Here is a 16678-nt window from a genome sequence, read left to right as displayed (position 1 = left end):
GATCAACTAGGTTTCGCTAGTTTCCAGTTCTGAGGACGTGCCAACAACATGGCAGGTGGCCATGCCGATGATGCGTGGTAGGAGGTTATATGAAAACAAAAAATATTGCTCTTGGCAAAATGAGCACGTGGTAGGGCAGATGGAGTCCGAATTATAAATGGCGCACTGTGTAGGGTCCGAAATTTCAGTCCGAAATTTCAGCCGTCATTTTGAGCCAGTGGTGGTGCAAAAGCTGTCCAAATAATTGAGCTTGTTCCTATGTCGGTCAGCAACTGTGCCTATCGGCACTCTGTGTTTGAACACGGCCACTAATATTTTACCCACGGTCGAGATGAAGCAGCTTGGACAGCCCAGTGTCAACCGCGGTTGGTGTCTGTTCTTTCCACTTTCCAGCCCGCTGACGACGCTCTGCCTGCAGACTGGTCATGGCATACGACTCATCCGCGACCACTGTGACCTGTACACAACCAAGGGTCATATCGTGTCATCTGAGCGGGACCACCGGGTGGAATTTCACTTCAACGCCATGCTGGATGCCGTGGCGCAGTGGCGTCTAGGGCAGACCAAGGATATCTGCCTCTTTGGTAAGGACAGGGCCAGCCGTGGCATCCCCGCTGAACTTTATCTGCAGGCCCCGTCTGGATCATTACAGTGTCTGATACAGGTGAACAGGGCCATGTTGCTATCCAGATTAGTGACGTTGCAGGCAGTCTTCAATAGGTGCCTATTGAAAAGAGCCATAAATTAACGTATGCGCGGTATTTACAAACACGTGCTTGCATTAGTCATTGAAAACCAGGGCCCTTATAATGTGAGGATTCTATTCTTTTTTTTTTTTCATTTCTGTTGCCCATTGTCATTGGGTCAAGTGAAGCCGTGACTCCATTATCACCAGTAATGGTCGCGTGCTGCGATGGGTGGTAGAAAATGAATATACTTGAAGAATCCTCGCATAATGGTTGCATTACCAACCTTAATGCTGTGGACCGTCAGTCGCATGGTTCTATTAGCAATGATCGTTATGCACATCAGAAAGTGACGTCTATTGAACACCGCTAGCAAAAGATTGTCGCTACACGGTAAAACCAGAGTCAGGATGACAGTGCAACAAAGACCAGCACTATGTTGAGCAAGTCGAAGAGCCAACTTAGTTCTTACACCTAGCACAGTGGTTGGCGGTTGCTGCCTATGTTGTGTGCTTCCTTTTCCTCTATGGTAGCATTAGCACACAACAGTATGGAAAACGGGAAGAATATACCGTATTTACTCGAATCTAACGCACACTTTTTTCCCGATAAAACAGGTCCAAAAATTGCATGCGCGTTAGAATCAAGTACGACCTTAAATCTGCTTTACCATATAGCCGTCGGCATTACAAAATGGCCGCCTTGCACGCACTTCAAGCCTAGCTTGAAGCGCATGAAGCTTGAAGCTACGCGCTTCAAGCTGCCGTAGCTTCCTCCATGTGCTGCAGTACATGTGCTTAGGAATTAGTCTACCGTCTCTCTTCCCGTTTTTGTGTCTGCTCTATCAGCATGAAGTGCCGAGTTCATCATGATGCTGCATTTAAAAGGAAAGTGATCATGTGTGCGGAGACGGGACGGAAATCAGGCCGCATCATGGGCATTCGGTGAATCGAAAACTTGCGTGCAGGACTGGCGCAAACAGAAGGAGAGGTTTTTCGCCAGCAAAGCAATGCGGAAGGGTTTCAGTGGACCAAAGCAGGACGTATTCTACGACGATCTACTTCGGCGATACAGTTAAACCTGGATATAACGAAATTGACAAATTCCCGAGAAACTTCGTATTAAAGAGGATTTCGTTATATGCAGGTTCGGCACGAAAATTCGAAAAAGAAACGCTTATAAGTAACCAAAAGAGTAGCAGACGGCAGAGCTCACCCAAGACATTGATTTCGTGGTAAAAAACTGCGTGATTTTAGCTTTTTTTTCTTTTTTTATTTCCCCCCCCCCCCCCCCTGGCAACATCAACTGAAAAAGGAGAGTGCCGGCTTGGCGGGCTAGGCCTGCTGCAGCAAGCGGCGGGATCAGGTTTGAATGAAGGGAGGGGGCAAGGTCAAGCCTGCGGCGGCAAGATCGCCGGGTCGAGAGATGCAGGCCCGCCTCGCGCACGCTCGCACGCACACGTGCTCTCGCTCTCGCCTCGCAGTAGCCGTGAATTCGAGCGCGCCAAGCGCAACGCCGCCGCTTCGCATTCCGTCGCGGCGGAGAAGGTGCTTCCGGTTGCTGCTCGCGCAAGAATGACAAAATTTGGGGCGAAATCTCTAGGTTGTCGGCGGGGAAAATGCGTTATTTAGAGGGGGTCTCCTGCTGCCACTTCGTTACGTAGAGGTCTCAAATACATGTGCTTCTATGGAGTAACGGCGGGGAATATAAAAACTTCGTTATATCCAGGAATTCGTTATATGGAGGTTCGTTATATGGAGGTTCGTTATAAGCAGGTGTAACTGTACAATCGCCTTGGCCTATTTTGAAAGCGATCTGCGACGGGAAAAGTCCGCCGCGCGCCGTGTTTTCGCCGCTTATAGGTCACGGTGTAGCGAGAGGCATGCTAGCACGAAGGTCAATTTGCTCGCCGCGCTTTATCACTCCAGCGTTTTGACAGCGAGTTTTCGCGGTCAACGAGCGATATGGGTTCATGTTTGCTTGTGCGCGCGTGACACCGTGCTTGTTAATTTATTTAGTAAGCGAATGTTTGCAAGTTTATACAGCCGATAAAACTGCTATCCTTACTTCGTATAGCGGTCTACTAATTTGCTATCTCAATCGATGCTTCGCCATTCATCGCAACTTTAGTGCATCGGGAGTAAATCTGTTTCTCCAAACGAGAGAAAGTTGTATTTCTGTACGAGAGCATGAGCTGCACGGTACTGTACAGGTTTTTGTTTTTGTTTTTTGTCATGGAAAACGGGTACGCATTACAATCAAGGGCGCATTAGAATCGAGAAAATATGGCTCCGGTTAATTCGGCTTTTCAGTAGATTCGATCCTGGTCGGAGGTCCCAGCCGGCGCCTGGGCATTTCTATGGGCCCAAACTTTAATTATTTTTATTCTAAACTTGGCCTTTGGTTTGACTCCTGGTCACGCCAGCCAAATTTCGATAGGGGTTAAATGCAGAAATGCCTTGTGTACTGTACATTGGGTGCAGAGTAAAGAAGTCCAGGTGGTAAAAACTAATCCAGAGTGCCCCACTACAGCGTGTCTCATAATCAAATAGTGTTTTTGGCACGTAAAACCTCAGAATTAAAAAACTTTTACGCCCGCTGGTTGGAGCGATGAGTTAGTTTTCTCACCGTGAATGGTTTCTGTTTTTGAGGGCTCGTTAAGGTGCATAAAATGTTTGAAATGTCTGCAATGCGGAACAAAGGTGTGAATACTTGGAATGTGTGTTTTCTACTGTTATTTCCTTTGCAACGAACAAAGGGCAACAAACTTGACTTTGCAGACAAACTCATGGAGATGCACGAGGGCTTCTTGAAGGAGACACAGATGGTCTTCAGTGATGTAAGTTGACCAGCTCATTTTTTCTCTTTCTTATCATCTTTTTTCCATTATTACCATTGGCAGAAATGCTTGTTTTGCGAGGGGGAAGGCGGGTGATTTCTGGTTTGTACTCCAGACATAAAAACCAATATAGAACTCCGGACAGTCCTCAATTGTAATGGTTGTAATGACTGGGTGCTTATTGAATTTCTCGGGTGAATAATTTAGTCATTGAGGCACCAACAGGCCTTGGCAGCTGTTCTGCATTCATGTTCTTAACACGTGGCTTTTGGGTAGGCTAGTAAAAACTTTAGCATGCTTGATATTAAAGTGTATAGTATCAAATTGAAGAGGAAGACATTCTCTTTCCAACAGCACTATTATAAAATGACACGTTAATAAAAAAAATTGAGAAATAAATATATAAAAAAATATTGTGGAAAAAAAGGAAAGGCACATGAAAACGTCATTGTTGCTTCGCACAGAAAAATTTCAGAATATACATTTTCAGCACAAAGGACCTGTGCCATATCCCAGCAAATATCACCTTTCTATGTAAAAAATTTCTGAAGATATAAAAGAAAACAATAATCCCAGTGACTAGCCCTGGTGCTATGGCAAGGTCGACTCCCGTCCGTCTCTTCAAGCACAACTATACTATCTGATCTGCCGCCGGCAAATGATCCGGACTGAAGGCTGTTAACACCCTGCAGATAAAAACTGGGACCTTTAGAACACGCGGGATATCTTTATATCTGCACACAGCAACTTTGAAGCGGTTTGGCTAGGAAAGCGAGACTCAGTTCGGCAATCTGACAAACCGAAGTTGTCTTCCACATCAGTACTGCTTCCAAAGTCCAAGATGTTGCGTGCAGATGCATTATAATCGGTAGAAATGCAAAGTTTCCATGCATGAGCGGTGCGCGACGCCGGCGCCATCTTGGAAACTACTATCGCTCATCACGCCAGCCATGCCCTTCCTCTGGAGGCACCTTAAAAATCTGCACACGGCACGAAAAGAACACCAAGAACCGAAACTGACTAAGTAGTTCCTAAATAGCCCAATAAATGACGCTAGCTGTCCAAGTGCACTCATAAAGCAGCAAAATACATATTTGCAATCATCGGTAGTGGGCTATCAATCGGAATGGGCGCGGACAGGAAGTGTTGATCCGTATTCTCGCGGTGTAGCACTTATGAAAAGGCAGGAATGATACCAGAAAGAATTAAGAGAAATAAACCTTTTACTGAGCAAACTAGTACCCGATAAAGCAAGCAGTACGTGACAACGGTAGGTGGCAAGCACAGTCAGCTATTATGAGTCAGAACTAAAGCTTTTCTCATGCAGTTGCTATTTATACGTGTCACGGGGTGTTCTAAATAACCCGCGTACGGCATGGCGAATGTTTGCTAAGGATCTAGGAGCATCACATTGAATGCCCACTCAGGTAGATCGACAAGAGCACCTGTTCAGGGATACACTAGGTATGTCGGTCAGTACAGACGTGACAATTCGTGCTTTGAAACAAATAACAGTGAGGTAGTAGTGCTTAGTGGCTGTAAGAAAAGAAAGCAAATACGCCATGTCACAGTGTCCAGGAAATGCAGTGTCAAATTTGTGTTTGTTGCCGAGCGATGTGCTGCAAAATGTGTTTCACCTGCCTCAACCTGATGTTTGCGGTGCAGCACACTAAAGTGTCGAGCTGCTGTGCTTAAGGAACTTGTGTGATGCGGGTTCAATTCTGCCCAACACTGGAGAAATTTGAAAGGATTTTTTTAACTGTGTGACATACAAAGGGGCACATATCTAGTTGCGCGCATACCCGGTAGTGACCCAGTGGCTCAAGTTGTGGGGGGAATGGGGTTAGATACAAACATACCGCAAAGTGGGTAAAGTTACGCTAATTGCATTAAATGCACAGAAGCGAAATGACAAGAGTGCGCTGAAAATGCAGTCTACCACATTGCGCTGTCTCGTGGAAAGCACTGCATAGGACAGTGTAGTCGATGATTGAATAATAAATAGGCTCAGTGGATAAAGCTCCAGTTTAACAAGAGCATGTGATGTGGATGGCTTTCGGCCCATTGCGAAATATGTTGATGCTCCCTGCTGTTTCACCTCTTATTGCCCATTTCCTTGCTGCCCAGTATTGCGCTGCTGAGCTCAAGGTCGCGGGTTCAATCCCGGCCGCAGCAGCCACATTCCATTGAGGGGCAGAATGCAAAAACGCACAGCGTGCCATGCATTGCATCCATGTTAAAGAATGCCAGATCGTCAACATTAACCTGGAGACCCCCACTACGTTCCTCACCTCATAATCAAATTGTGGCTTTGGCATGCAAAGCTCCAGAATTTAATTAATTTAATTTTGACAAAATACATTACAATACTCGGCAAATAGCTTCATGCCATTTTGCCCTCAAATTGCCTTTCGTGTAGTTATTTTTCTGAATCTGCAGTGTTCTCTCATGATGTATCAATGCAATATGTTTTGTGACCCTGCAAATTAAATTGTCAGTTGACAGTTGCTGCCTGTTCCATTGTTCGAAATGGTGACTGCAAGTGTACTATGGGCCCTGTACTAAATCTAGAGCTGTACCAAATCCCTCTCCAAGTTCCTCTCGGTGTGTGTGTGCCGACATTGTTGCTGTCTTGTGTGCAGGAAGAGAACAATGTGCTCCAGTTCCACATTGGCAACCTGGAGTACGCGTGCGGTGCGCCGCTGCGCGAGGTGTCAGCCCTGCAGTGGGACCAGAACGAGCGCTTCCCCCAGTTCAGCGGTCAGCACGCGCTCGTCCCAGATGGCTTCGGCTGCCTCCTGCAGGCCCTGGCCGAAGGCCTCGACATCCGTTACGGGCACAAGGTCAGCACACTCCCGCTGCTTGCCTTCTGCAGCGGGAGAATCGAGAGCCGGGCGAGTTGGCACGTTTGTGGAAGACCAGAAACGGCGCACAAAGGATGGGGAAAGACACAACACACGGGTGCTGACTCACTACTGGAATTTTGTTGGGAAAAAAGTTAACTGACGATTACGGCACTCCCTAATGCGAAATTTGAGCACAGCTATATACGTGTTTTCATTTCGCGATATAGTGAGGCAAAGAATTTGAGAGAGACATGTAGCAGAGTCGGCAATCGTCGGAAATCTGATCTGCAGGTCAAGTGCGTCGGCTTTTATACAAGATTCGTCGAAGGTTCCACTGTAATCGCTGGTGCCGCTTGGCTTCCAGAAAGTACTACACAATTCGCGTCGTGCATACAATCAGATTACAAAACAACCGCAAACCATGACAATCGAAACAAGCGCCAGTGAGAGCTGACACGAGCAGACGATAGTACGAAACGAGCGGTTTAACTGAGACCAGATACGAGTATGCAATGAGCAGTCGGGCGGGTCCGCATGAAACCAGTTTCCCGCGCGCATGTCACTGAAGAAGCCGCTCTCATTGCCTCCGCCGTTCGCGGCTCGCTCTTTCATCTTTCGCCGTTGTGCTCGTTCACTCGGTTATGCCATTACTGACGTTCGCCCCAGGAGCAGGCCATTAAGGGCTGCGCTCTAAAACATGATGTACAGTAGAATCTCGTGGAGACAATCCCGTCACGTACAATTTTCTCACGCCAACATTCGCAGTCGAGAACATAAAAAATGACCCCATACAGTTATGCTTCTTCTTTACTGGTTCGTGGGTTCCTGCAAAACAATCTTTCGGCACAAACATTCATTACATAGCCAAAGTGCTGATACATTGATAGGATACTGCTGATATGATACGTTTTCCGAGCACTAGATCCCATGTAAACAAGAAAAGGCGCAAGACATGCCTGACCGAGAGCCAAAGTAATTCAAAACACTGCTGCCCTCCTCTCAACGCAACTCACGGAGTGAACGTGCCACACAGTACGGTCCGTTACCTTTTTTAGAAACAGGCTACCTAATCATACGCTTGTGCTAAAGTGTGCGCTGTCTAACAAGCACACGAAAACTCAGTGTGTGTCGCACGCGCAAATTAGTTGATGCTCAGTGTGTCACTCAAAGCACGTCAAAGCAGACCTGCAGCGATATTCTCGTCATCACAAGCATACTGTCGTGACTGAGCTGCAAGGTGAAGCAACAACGCTGCCGCGAATAATTGCAAGCGTTAAGTAAAACGGCAAACTTTTGCATTCCAACTTACTTGATTCTGTGGACAGCGGTTATCCATGCCTGCCTGCGTTCCTTGTAGAACTTGACAGGCGGCTGCAGGCCCTGGTTGTTTTTTGTCACTGTTGTGGCAGTTCACGCAATAGTCCAGGCACCTTAAGGTGGCTACCCATCTCGAAAAACAACAGTGACGCGAAGAGCATTTTTACAAAGAATACAGGCAACAAACAAACACCTCATGGTGTCTTGTTGTCAACAACCTGATACACAAACTTGAGGTTGGAAGCCCTATTCCAGTGTCACCTACCAGCTCGATTTCATTTCGGTTTCCCGTCGCCGTCTTAACCACTACACAATAGGAAAGCGATAATGTGCGTCTCGGGCCGCTTGAAACTCCATCAGCTTGACACACGTCGGCATCGCATGCTGCAACAATTAGCATAATGCAGACATCAACTACAGCTGACTGTGAAATTTTTAGTCACTTCAAATCGTACATTTTCCCAATTAGTATGTTTCCTCTTTGCATTTTTTTCCCCCAGAACTTATGAACAAGGTTCTACTGTCTTTACAAGAGCCGCAGGCATGTTGCAGACAATGCAAAAAAAGAAAAGGAAACTGGAAATGAAGTGTAGGCTAATAATCATCCATCAAGGTGCAACACCTCAGCGTGATTGGCATACTTGTGACTCTTGTGTCTGCATTCTTTATAAAAGTATGCCTCAATAGCCAAGGCAGAAAGTTGGGCTAGTTGGTAACGAGCTTAATAAGACATGTTAACTGGCATTACAAGACAAGGACTAAAGAAGCAACACTGGACTACATATGGTCCCGTATTCCTTCTTTAGTCCTTGTCTTGTTACGCTAGTTAACATGTCTTATTATGCTCAATAGCCAGCTGGGCATGCCTACTCTTACTGCTGTACAAAATCTTTACACACACTGACCACAGTGCGCAGGATGGAAGGAAGGTTTTATGTAAATGACATTTCAGGCTCATTTAATCTTGCATTAACGCAACACTGCATTTGCCCTGTGTTGCCCGTATGCCCGTATGTGGTCAAGTACTGGTCAGGTTTGTTTCTGAGTCGGTGCCCTTGTTGTGTCTTTCACCATCCTTTGTGCCCAGCTTCTAGTCTTCTGCGAGGAAGGATGTTGCACCATGGAGTAAGGTAAAAACTAGCAGGAAGCGGGCCGTGACGAAATTGAAGCCTGAAGAAGTCAGCCCAGCACAGGATCGTGTCACAGTAGGTTTTAGTGTCACCCACTGCCACTCACAGAGTGTACTCTTTGAAAAAGACAACAGTGTGTGACCGGCAATGGGCAGCCGCTGTACTCGCATGTTTCTATGAAACCAGTATGTACAGTGTAGACCGCTTATAACGTAAGTTGCCGGAGTCACAAATATCCGCACTATAAGCGGTACTGCACTATAACCAAAGCAACAATTTTCAAGGCCCGCACACATGCAAAACATATGCACCGAGCCGCCATGCGTATGCGACAGTCGAAGAATGCAGCTAGAACGTTTGCATTCAATTTAAAGTCGAATCTCATTAATTCGAACCAAATCACGCGGCAGCGCCTCCGACCGGTATTGCTCCGGCACCGCCATAGAGTAAATGCTTAGGAGAGACTACCCCTCAATGTCGCGCGCGAACCCAAAAAGAAAGAAAGAAAAAAAACGCGGCGGAAATTTCACCCTCTCTCAAATGGCAAGGTCGCCGATTCTGCGTTGTGCCGGAACATGCGTGTACGTGCCGACGTCTCAGCCACGCTACCGTAGTCACGCGTAGAAAATGGCAGTGAACCCTTCTTTCTCCTTTATGCTTCCTCTACTTTTTAGTCACGTGTTGACCTTGCACGCTGCGGCTACGGCGCAGAGGGAAGCAGCGGCGTTGTCCCAGGCCGGCCAACAAAACTGCCCACGCCGGCAAACGCCCGCTTCACGATATTGGCAGAAAACGAAACTTCGGGGAGCTGGCGCCGGGCCGGCTGGAGCGGCGGCATAGTATGTGACTATAAGTGGGGAAATGTGAAGAAACAAGTGCAGTGCCGTAACTGTCTCTCTCTAGGAGGACACCTCAACAGCACTGCACGGGGGAGTGGGGTATTAAAGAGCTGAGAGAGATAGAGACGAGGGGTGAGGCAGGAAGAAGGCGGCCGAGGAGAAAAGGTGCAGCTGATGCCGAGCGGCGGCGACTGCGCGCGCGCGTGATGACAGTCAAAAGTGAGGGAGCTACGAGGGAGGGCGAGGGGAGCCACCGAAGCGGCGGTGTCGCCGAGGCGAAATCCGCTTCCCTGCCGCCCTCCTCCCTCACATTCCATGGTCTCCGCGTGCGCCCTTCGCCGTGCCGTGCCGGCGTTGGCAGTTTCGTGGCCCTCGTTCGCTATGCGCGCCGTGATATTTTCTCGCACTCAAGGTTGTGGTTTCAGCCTCACTGGCTGTTCGTTCGCAACACGTGCCCTTCTCCTCCACTTCGTCTCTCTTTCTTCCTCTTGCACTTGGGGCGCCCATTTGAGGGGAGCGTGCGCTGTCTCCGCTGACTTCCGTACTCCCAGGCAGCCGCAGACAACAGGTAACCGGTATTTCGTTTCTCGCAACTGCACTATATGCGATACGTGTATACATGGAGTGCTATGGGAAAATAAACGGGAGTCTGAAAAGACCGCACTATATCCGGTCCTGCACTATAAGCGGTTACGTTATAAGTGGTCTATACTGTATACGTCACAATAAATGACCGAAGTTGCTCAAGTATGTCGAGAAAAAATTCGCGCAGGGCTGTTGGCAAGGCAGCCAAACAAGTGCACATTCGTTAAAAGCTAGCAGGAGCCAAGCACACTGGGTTAAATCTGCTGAGCGCAGGGTCATGTGTTGGGCCGACCTTTATGAAGGCTAGCTGCATCACATAATGCAGCCTCGTAGTTTATTTCCTTCCTCCATCTGTGATAGCAAAGCATAAACTGCCAACTGCATTGTGCTTTTGTCCATTGCCGTGTTAGTCTGATTTTCTCATCAATACCTATACAAATGGATCGCCATGACAGTTGATCATAACGAAGCCACATCGTACACGAAAATACTGTAATTATACAGTAAGGAGTGGGACAATGCCCCGTCTCTCTGAATGCAGGTGACGACGATTGACTACGGTTCTGAGGAAGGTGGCGTGCGGGTCTTTACGGAGCGGTCTGCCGCCCAGAACGGCAATGAGGAAGAGGAAGAAAAGTTCTCGGCCGACTTTGCTCTGGTGACGGTACCATTGGCCATCCTGCAGCAGAGGGAGATCCAGTTCTTGCCGCCTCTGCCCAAGGACAAAATGGGCGCACTCAAAGATTTAGGCGCGGGCGTCATCGAAAAGGTGAGGCAAGCCACTTCTGCTCCAAGGGCTTTTTCGCATAGTCAAGAGTTCCACGGAACATACTCGTCTGGTCAGAATAAACAGTTTGAACGTAAGATTCTTTAGTTCTGGAACATTCGAAACAACAGCAACTTGTTCTCTATATGCTCTCTCTCTTCTGTCTCTCTCTCTTTTTGTGCATTGCCAAATAATGTTATGCTCGCGAAAGTGCTTTTTCATGGTTTTTCAGAGTGTTGCCATGTTCTCGTTAGATTGCTCTTAGCAAGAGATGCACTAGCCATGTGACTGTAGCATATCGCATGTCCTAGTACATCATGGTAATTTTGACAGGTTTACATGCGCCGCATCCCCCTTCACCCGAACGAATTCATGCTGGGAGCTATTTCCGGCAAGCGCATTTCACCAGCGAGTAGAGGAGAGCACACGCCAGCAGCTGTCTCCCTTTCCTTCTCTCCCTCGATGCAAAAGCAGGCGCTTGCGTGCACCAACCTCGTTATCGACTTAGCTGTGCGAGCCTTTACAGACGAGCTGTTGAGTAGCAGCAGCAGTCAACTTGCAGTGGAGTCTGCACGTGGTGCATCTGAAGGTCTTTAGAATGACCGGGTGATGTTGGCATGCTTTTGTGTTTCGGTCGTTTTCTGTGTTAGGGAATTGAGATGTGGGTGCCTTGCTGTGCTGCCACCCGTTTTCCTGCTCTCCCTTTGCAGGTGGCCCTCAAGTTCTCTCGGCCCTTCTGGTCCGCTCAAGTGACGGCCGCAGACTTCTTTGGCCACGTGCCATCGTCACCCGAGCAGCGCGGTCTCTTCAGCGTCTTCTTTGACCTCAGCCCCCGGACACAGCCCAAGAAGGTCAGGACATCTTTTGTGGTGGCACGTCGCGTTCAGGGTTCATTGTGGTCCCTGAAACCCGTGTTAATGGGTCACTCTCTGGGATTCGAAAGTCCATAAATTTATAAAGTGCCCTTGAACTTCACTTTTGACTCAGCTTAGTGTCTCTTGTTTGGATTTATGCCTAGAGGTTTGTTCAATTCATAAGTCAAACCAATCCAACCTGGTCAGCAACTCTCTTGTGGAATTTGGGGGCAGTTAGTTTGCTTGCCTGGAATCACTGGGAGACATTCATTCTGCGGTAGGACATGGACAGGCAAGGACAACTCGCTGAGCCTTCCTTGCCTACTTTTTCTCTTTTCTCTTCTTTCTTTCTTTGTGTAACAAGGTAAGAAGGTAGTGTGTGTGTTTTCCAAGCTGTTGTCCAACATTATGTTGGTGTAGTTCTTGGAAAATAGTTGATCTGCACATTTGAAGCCATTAAAAATTATTAGGGTTGTGCAAATACTGGATTTTGAGTTCGAACTGAATAGTGATTTCGGCCGAATATTTTCGAACGGAATAGTTGCTGTTCAAAAATCTTGCCCGCAAAGTGGCATGCAAGGTAATTATTGGATATGTGCAATGATTAAGTGGACTAATTCGTGAGAATGAGACCTTAATTTATTCAGGTATGATTTATTTATTGGAATACATTTGACAATGTTGATGTCATTCACTCACCTTATCGCTTTCATTTGGAATATTACTTGAAATGAATGGTGTTTACTTGAAATGCAATGGTGTTTATGAGTTCTCTTGCAAATAAATGTTTCTGAGCAATTATGAAGGTTATGAGAAATTTTTAAGGTCCGAAACTGGTTTTTCTAACCTAGTGTCTGGACGCGGCAGTGGTGAAAAAAGAGTTCTGGCAGCCAGGGCAGCAAGATTGGCAAAGATGACGCCGGCATATCTGGAGCTCATTGCTCGGTTTCTTTTGCCCATTGTTAAACAAAGTTGATGAAATGACTACAACTAATATACAGTCAACGTCCGATTTTTGGGACTCCCTACGAGCCGTAAAAATGTCTGAAAACATGAATGCATGCCTTTTACTGCTCCCAAGGGCTAAAAATTGCCACAGGCACATCCGAAATAGCGCTAAAGGCCTGACAGTACACTTATGAGGCGTATTGGTGCTCGTACTGCGATAGCAGACGGCAGGTGCACGCGTGTATAATTAAGGAATACATACCGTATCCCATGATAGTTGTCCCTTCCCACTCTTGGTATGCTTCACTGCGTAACACTGCTGTATTGAGGTGAAGCTGACTTTTGGGAACTGGCATTACACAACGCGTCGTGCTTTCCGAGCTTTGAAGCCATTGGCGAGGATCACAAAGGCGGAGTCGGTGCCATTTCAGTTCGCCAACAGCCATGGACTGTTTCGATGAAAAACACAGCACCGAACAGCAGGAAACTTGGTAGCGAACGTCGAAGTAGCCAGGCCTAGCGCTGCTGCGGTGGTGGCTACGGCTGCCAGCGGATCTGGTTATTCGACAGTAAACAAGCTCGCGACTGTTTGCCAACACTTCGAAAAGCACGAATATCACAACTGCTCTCGAAGCATGTGTCGCATAGCATAATATTCGAAACTACTATTTGAAAATTCGAATATTCGCACAACACTAAAAATTCTCCTCTTTTTTTTTTTTTTTTCTCACCCTTCCCCACAAGAACTGCTGTGAATCCCATGTATGTTTAACTCCGAATGCTAAGGGCGCCTAACCAGCTAAGTTATTTCTCACATCTGGGAGCGAAAATAGGGGCTCGATTCATTTAAAATGGCTTTTGTGTCATAAAAAAAAGGAAGCAGCAAAATGCAGCAGCAGCTACTTTGCTTTCATCTAGTTTTTACCCTCTCGTCTTTTTGAGTGTTTTTGTCTTGCCCAGGGCTTCCAGGTTCTTTAAGTTATTACCCTTCTCTAGTTTATTTATAAATTTTTTTATTTTTTTTATTTTTTTTTTTGCTCAGGTGTTTCAAATTACAGCTGTAAGGTTGGTTTATAACAACATTGTGTAAAATCACAATCTCATCATTTGTTCATTTTGCAGTTTCTGCACGTGAAATTTCAGTTCAAGCCTTTTAAATGCTTGACAGACATAGCCAATTGCAGCATTTAAAAAAACTACCACATGTATTGCTCTGTATTAAAATGCACGCAATTACTATAGCCAGAAACAAGCAACATTGTGTTTCTCCCTTCATTGCATTATGCACCCTTTGACTCACATGCACAAATCGCTTATTTTCAGCAGCTTGCATAAGTAATGCACAAGTCTGGTGCATTTTCCTTTTCTGTCGTGGAATGCATGCACCGATGTGAGCAAAGCGGCATTTCTCATGCGGCTTTGCAAGTTTTAACATTGGTGGCAGCTTTTAGAGGAGAGAAAGCAAAAACATAATACGCATTTGAGCTCTCCTGCCCATCAGCTTCCCTAATCCTTGCCGAAAAATTCGAAAGCGCTGGAAATATGCAGTAACGTGGGCATGTGCAAATATTGAAACTTTCGAATAACGAATCAAAGAATTGTTCAATTCTATTCTGTTCGCAAATCAAATAATCACATTTCCCAAGTTTGAGGAATTTAAGTTAGTTTTTCTATACCCCAGAACATCAGCCGTGCAGGTGAAACTTGAAACTGAAGCATAAATGGACATCTTTTATTCATGCCATAGTGGACATAAATCTATTAAAAGTAGCACAGTAGAGCATGCTGTGTCTGCCAGCATTTTCTTTTTTTTTTTTAGGAAAATACGGTTTGTTCTAGCCACAGATAGAAGTTTTACTTTGTTGTAGCATTATGTAGTTGGAACCCAATTTGTTGTGACAAGGTTCAGCCCTGCTTGAATTCTTACAATGTGTATGGCAAGGCTAGAGGAACCCTTTAAGGGGTCCTGAACCACTTCTCGGGCTTGGTAAAAAGAAACACAGTGCGCTACAGCATACACGGCACGGCGCGTGGCGCTCACAAGTGGAGTGCGGAGTCATCTTTTTCACAAACACTCTTTTTTAAAGAGAAGCCTGCTCCTCACTCTTTTCTGGACACTATATTTCGTAATATAGCAGATTCCCATACGCGTCTGCTTTTGGCCATTTGCTGACATCAATCAAGAAGGGTGCTTGTATCAATGCGCTTCTTCCTACTGTTGTTGTGTATATTTATTGACGCAGTGTTTTTTTTTAGTGACACTTAAGCCCTGTCGTGCATAAAGCAAACGCTGCGCATACACACTGCAGTTGCATGTAGCTGCGGTCTGCTACATAGCATAGATACCGCGAACGCCGCGAGGTGCCGCGACGAGTCCACTGGCTGAGCACGTTGCGGCTCGCTGAGGACAACAGTGTCTGCCGCATCTATGCGCCAAAATCGGAAATAGTGGCGTTTATGTGAACATCCAAAATCAAATTTGAACTGCGCGCCACGGTGACGTGCAGTATGCGGAGCGTTGTGAGCACACCCCGCTCTGCCGTAGCCTTTGCAGTGCAAGTCATTGAAGAAGGAGCAGAAGCACCGCGAACGCTATGTTCGATTGCCAATAACTCTGCTTCGATGAACGGATTGAAGTACTCTTTCCAGCAAAGTATTTCTGAAATGGTCTAATTTAACTTCAAATGCATTTCTCAACTTCGATAAAAAGTGGTTCAGGGCCCCCTGTAAGCGAAATCTCATCTGTGCTTTCGTGAAAAATCATGTGCCTCTGATTCTTTTTTTCTTCCAAATGCCCACGTGCAGAACCCAACATATGTCTTGATGACCTACGTGAGCGGCGATGCCATTGACCTGATTGCAAACAAGAAGGATGATGAGGTGGTGGCCATGTGCATGGATGTGCTGCGGGACATTTTCCGCGACCAGGCAAGATGTCTATTTTTTCTGTGATGACCTAAACCAGTGTTGCTCAGTTATACTGTCGCATTGTAGCAACGGCGAGGACCAAAAATTGCTACTGAAAGGGCGGGTAACGAATCTTGACTCTTCATTCGGTGAGCGTTGGGCCCAGGAAAGCGAAACAACATTCAAATTGCATCGATAGTGGCAGGCACAGTTGTCGAATCTAATGTCATGGGCAGAGTTCATACACATTTTTTATGCAGTCAAATGCCTCTGCGATGAACACCCCTACAGCAAAATTATCTTTATAACGAAGGATTCCGCATGTCCTGGCCGAATTCCTAACTTTCATATGTATTATGAAGCAAAGGCCGTTACAATGAATGTACAACGAAGAAATTTTGCCATTCCCGACAGCTGATGTGTTGCTTACAGCAACAGCGTGTAGCATGTAGCGGTGCTGTCATAAGCTTTTGCAATGCCTCCTTTACTAGATGCCCGCCACGTTGCTCGCTTTCCCATTGGGATGGCAGTTCCCTTAGTTCTGCATGAATTCCGCGAGGCGGCGCTCGTTGCCTTTTCAACTTCCGGCACCGGCACGTCGATAGCGCCTGTCACCTCCGAGACGGTAACAGATGCCATGGTAATCTCAGAGGGCGCAGCACATGATCTAGGTTGCAGGAGTGCGCCACAAGCGGCGCTCGTTGCCTTTTCGCGGAGACGAAAACAGGGAGAGAGCACAAGACCGAGTTTATCGCACCACGCGGCAGGCATCTAGTAAAGGAGGCATCGCCCTTTGTAGCCTTCACTGAGCTAGGTTTACATAGGCAGCTGCGATTGACACATCGAATGGTAGATTGACACAAATCGAATAGTACATATTCGAATTGAAAATCAAAATGTCCAAGCATTCACTATTAGATTCGATTCTGTGATGTTCGAGTATTCACACACCCCTACTTTT

General features: G+C 46.7%; 1 protein-coding gene across 1 annotated transcript in view; it reads left to right on the top strand.

Annotated features, from left to right (window-relative positions):
* LOC119450707 (lysine-specific histone demethylase 1B-like) overlaps nt 1-16678 on the top strand; it is a 66944-nt gene that overhangs the window by 38025 nt on the left and 12241 nt on the right. Inside the window, exons 11-16 of the mRNA XM_049666153.1 lie at nt 394-584; nt 3467-3525; nt 6168-6368; nt 10784-11011; nt 11719-11859; nt 15616-15738. Of these exons, the coding sequence (XP_049522110.1) occupies nt 394-584; nt 3467-3525; nt 6168-6368; nt 10784-11011; nt 11719-11859; nt 15616-15738 (943 nt within the window). The remainder of the gene's footprint in view (nt 1-393; nt 585-3466; nt 3526-6167; nt 6369-10783; nt 11012-11718; nt 11860-15615; nt 15739-16678) is intronic.

Source organism: Dermacentor silvarum, chromosome 4, assembly GCF_013339745.2.
Source record: "Dermacentor silvarum isolate Dsil-2018 chromosome 4, BIME_Dsil_1.4, whole genome shotgun sequence".
NCBI classification, from domain to species: Eukaryota; Metazoa; Arthropoda; class Arachnida; order Ixodida; family Ixodidae; genus Dermacentor; species Dermacentor silvarum.
Note: the sequence above shows the minus strand (reverse complement) of the source record. Positions and strands in the feature narration are given on the sequence as shown.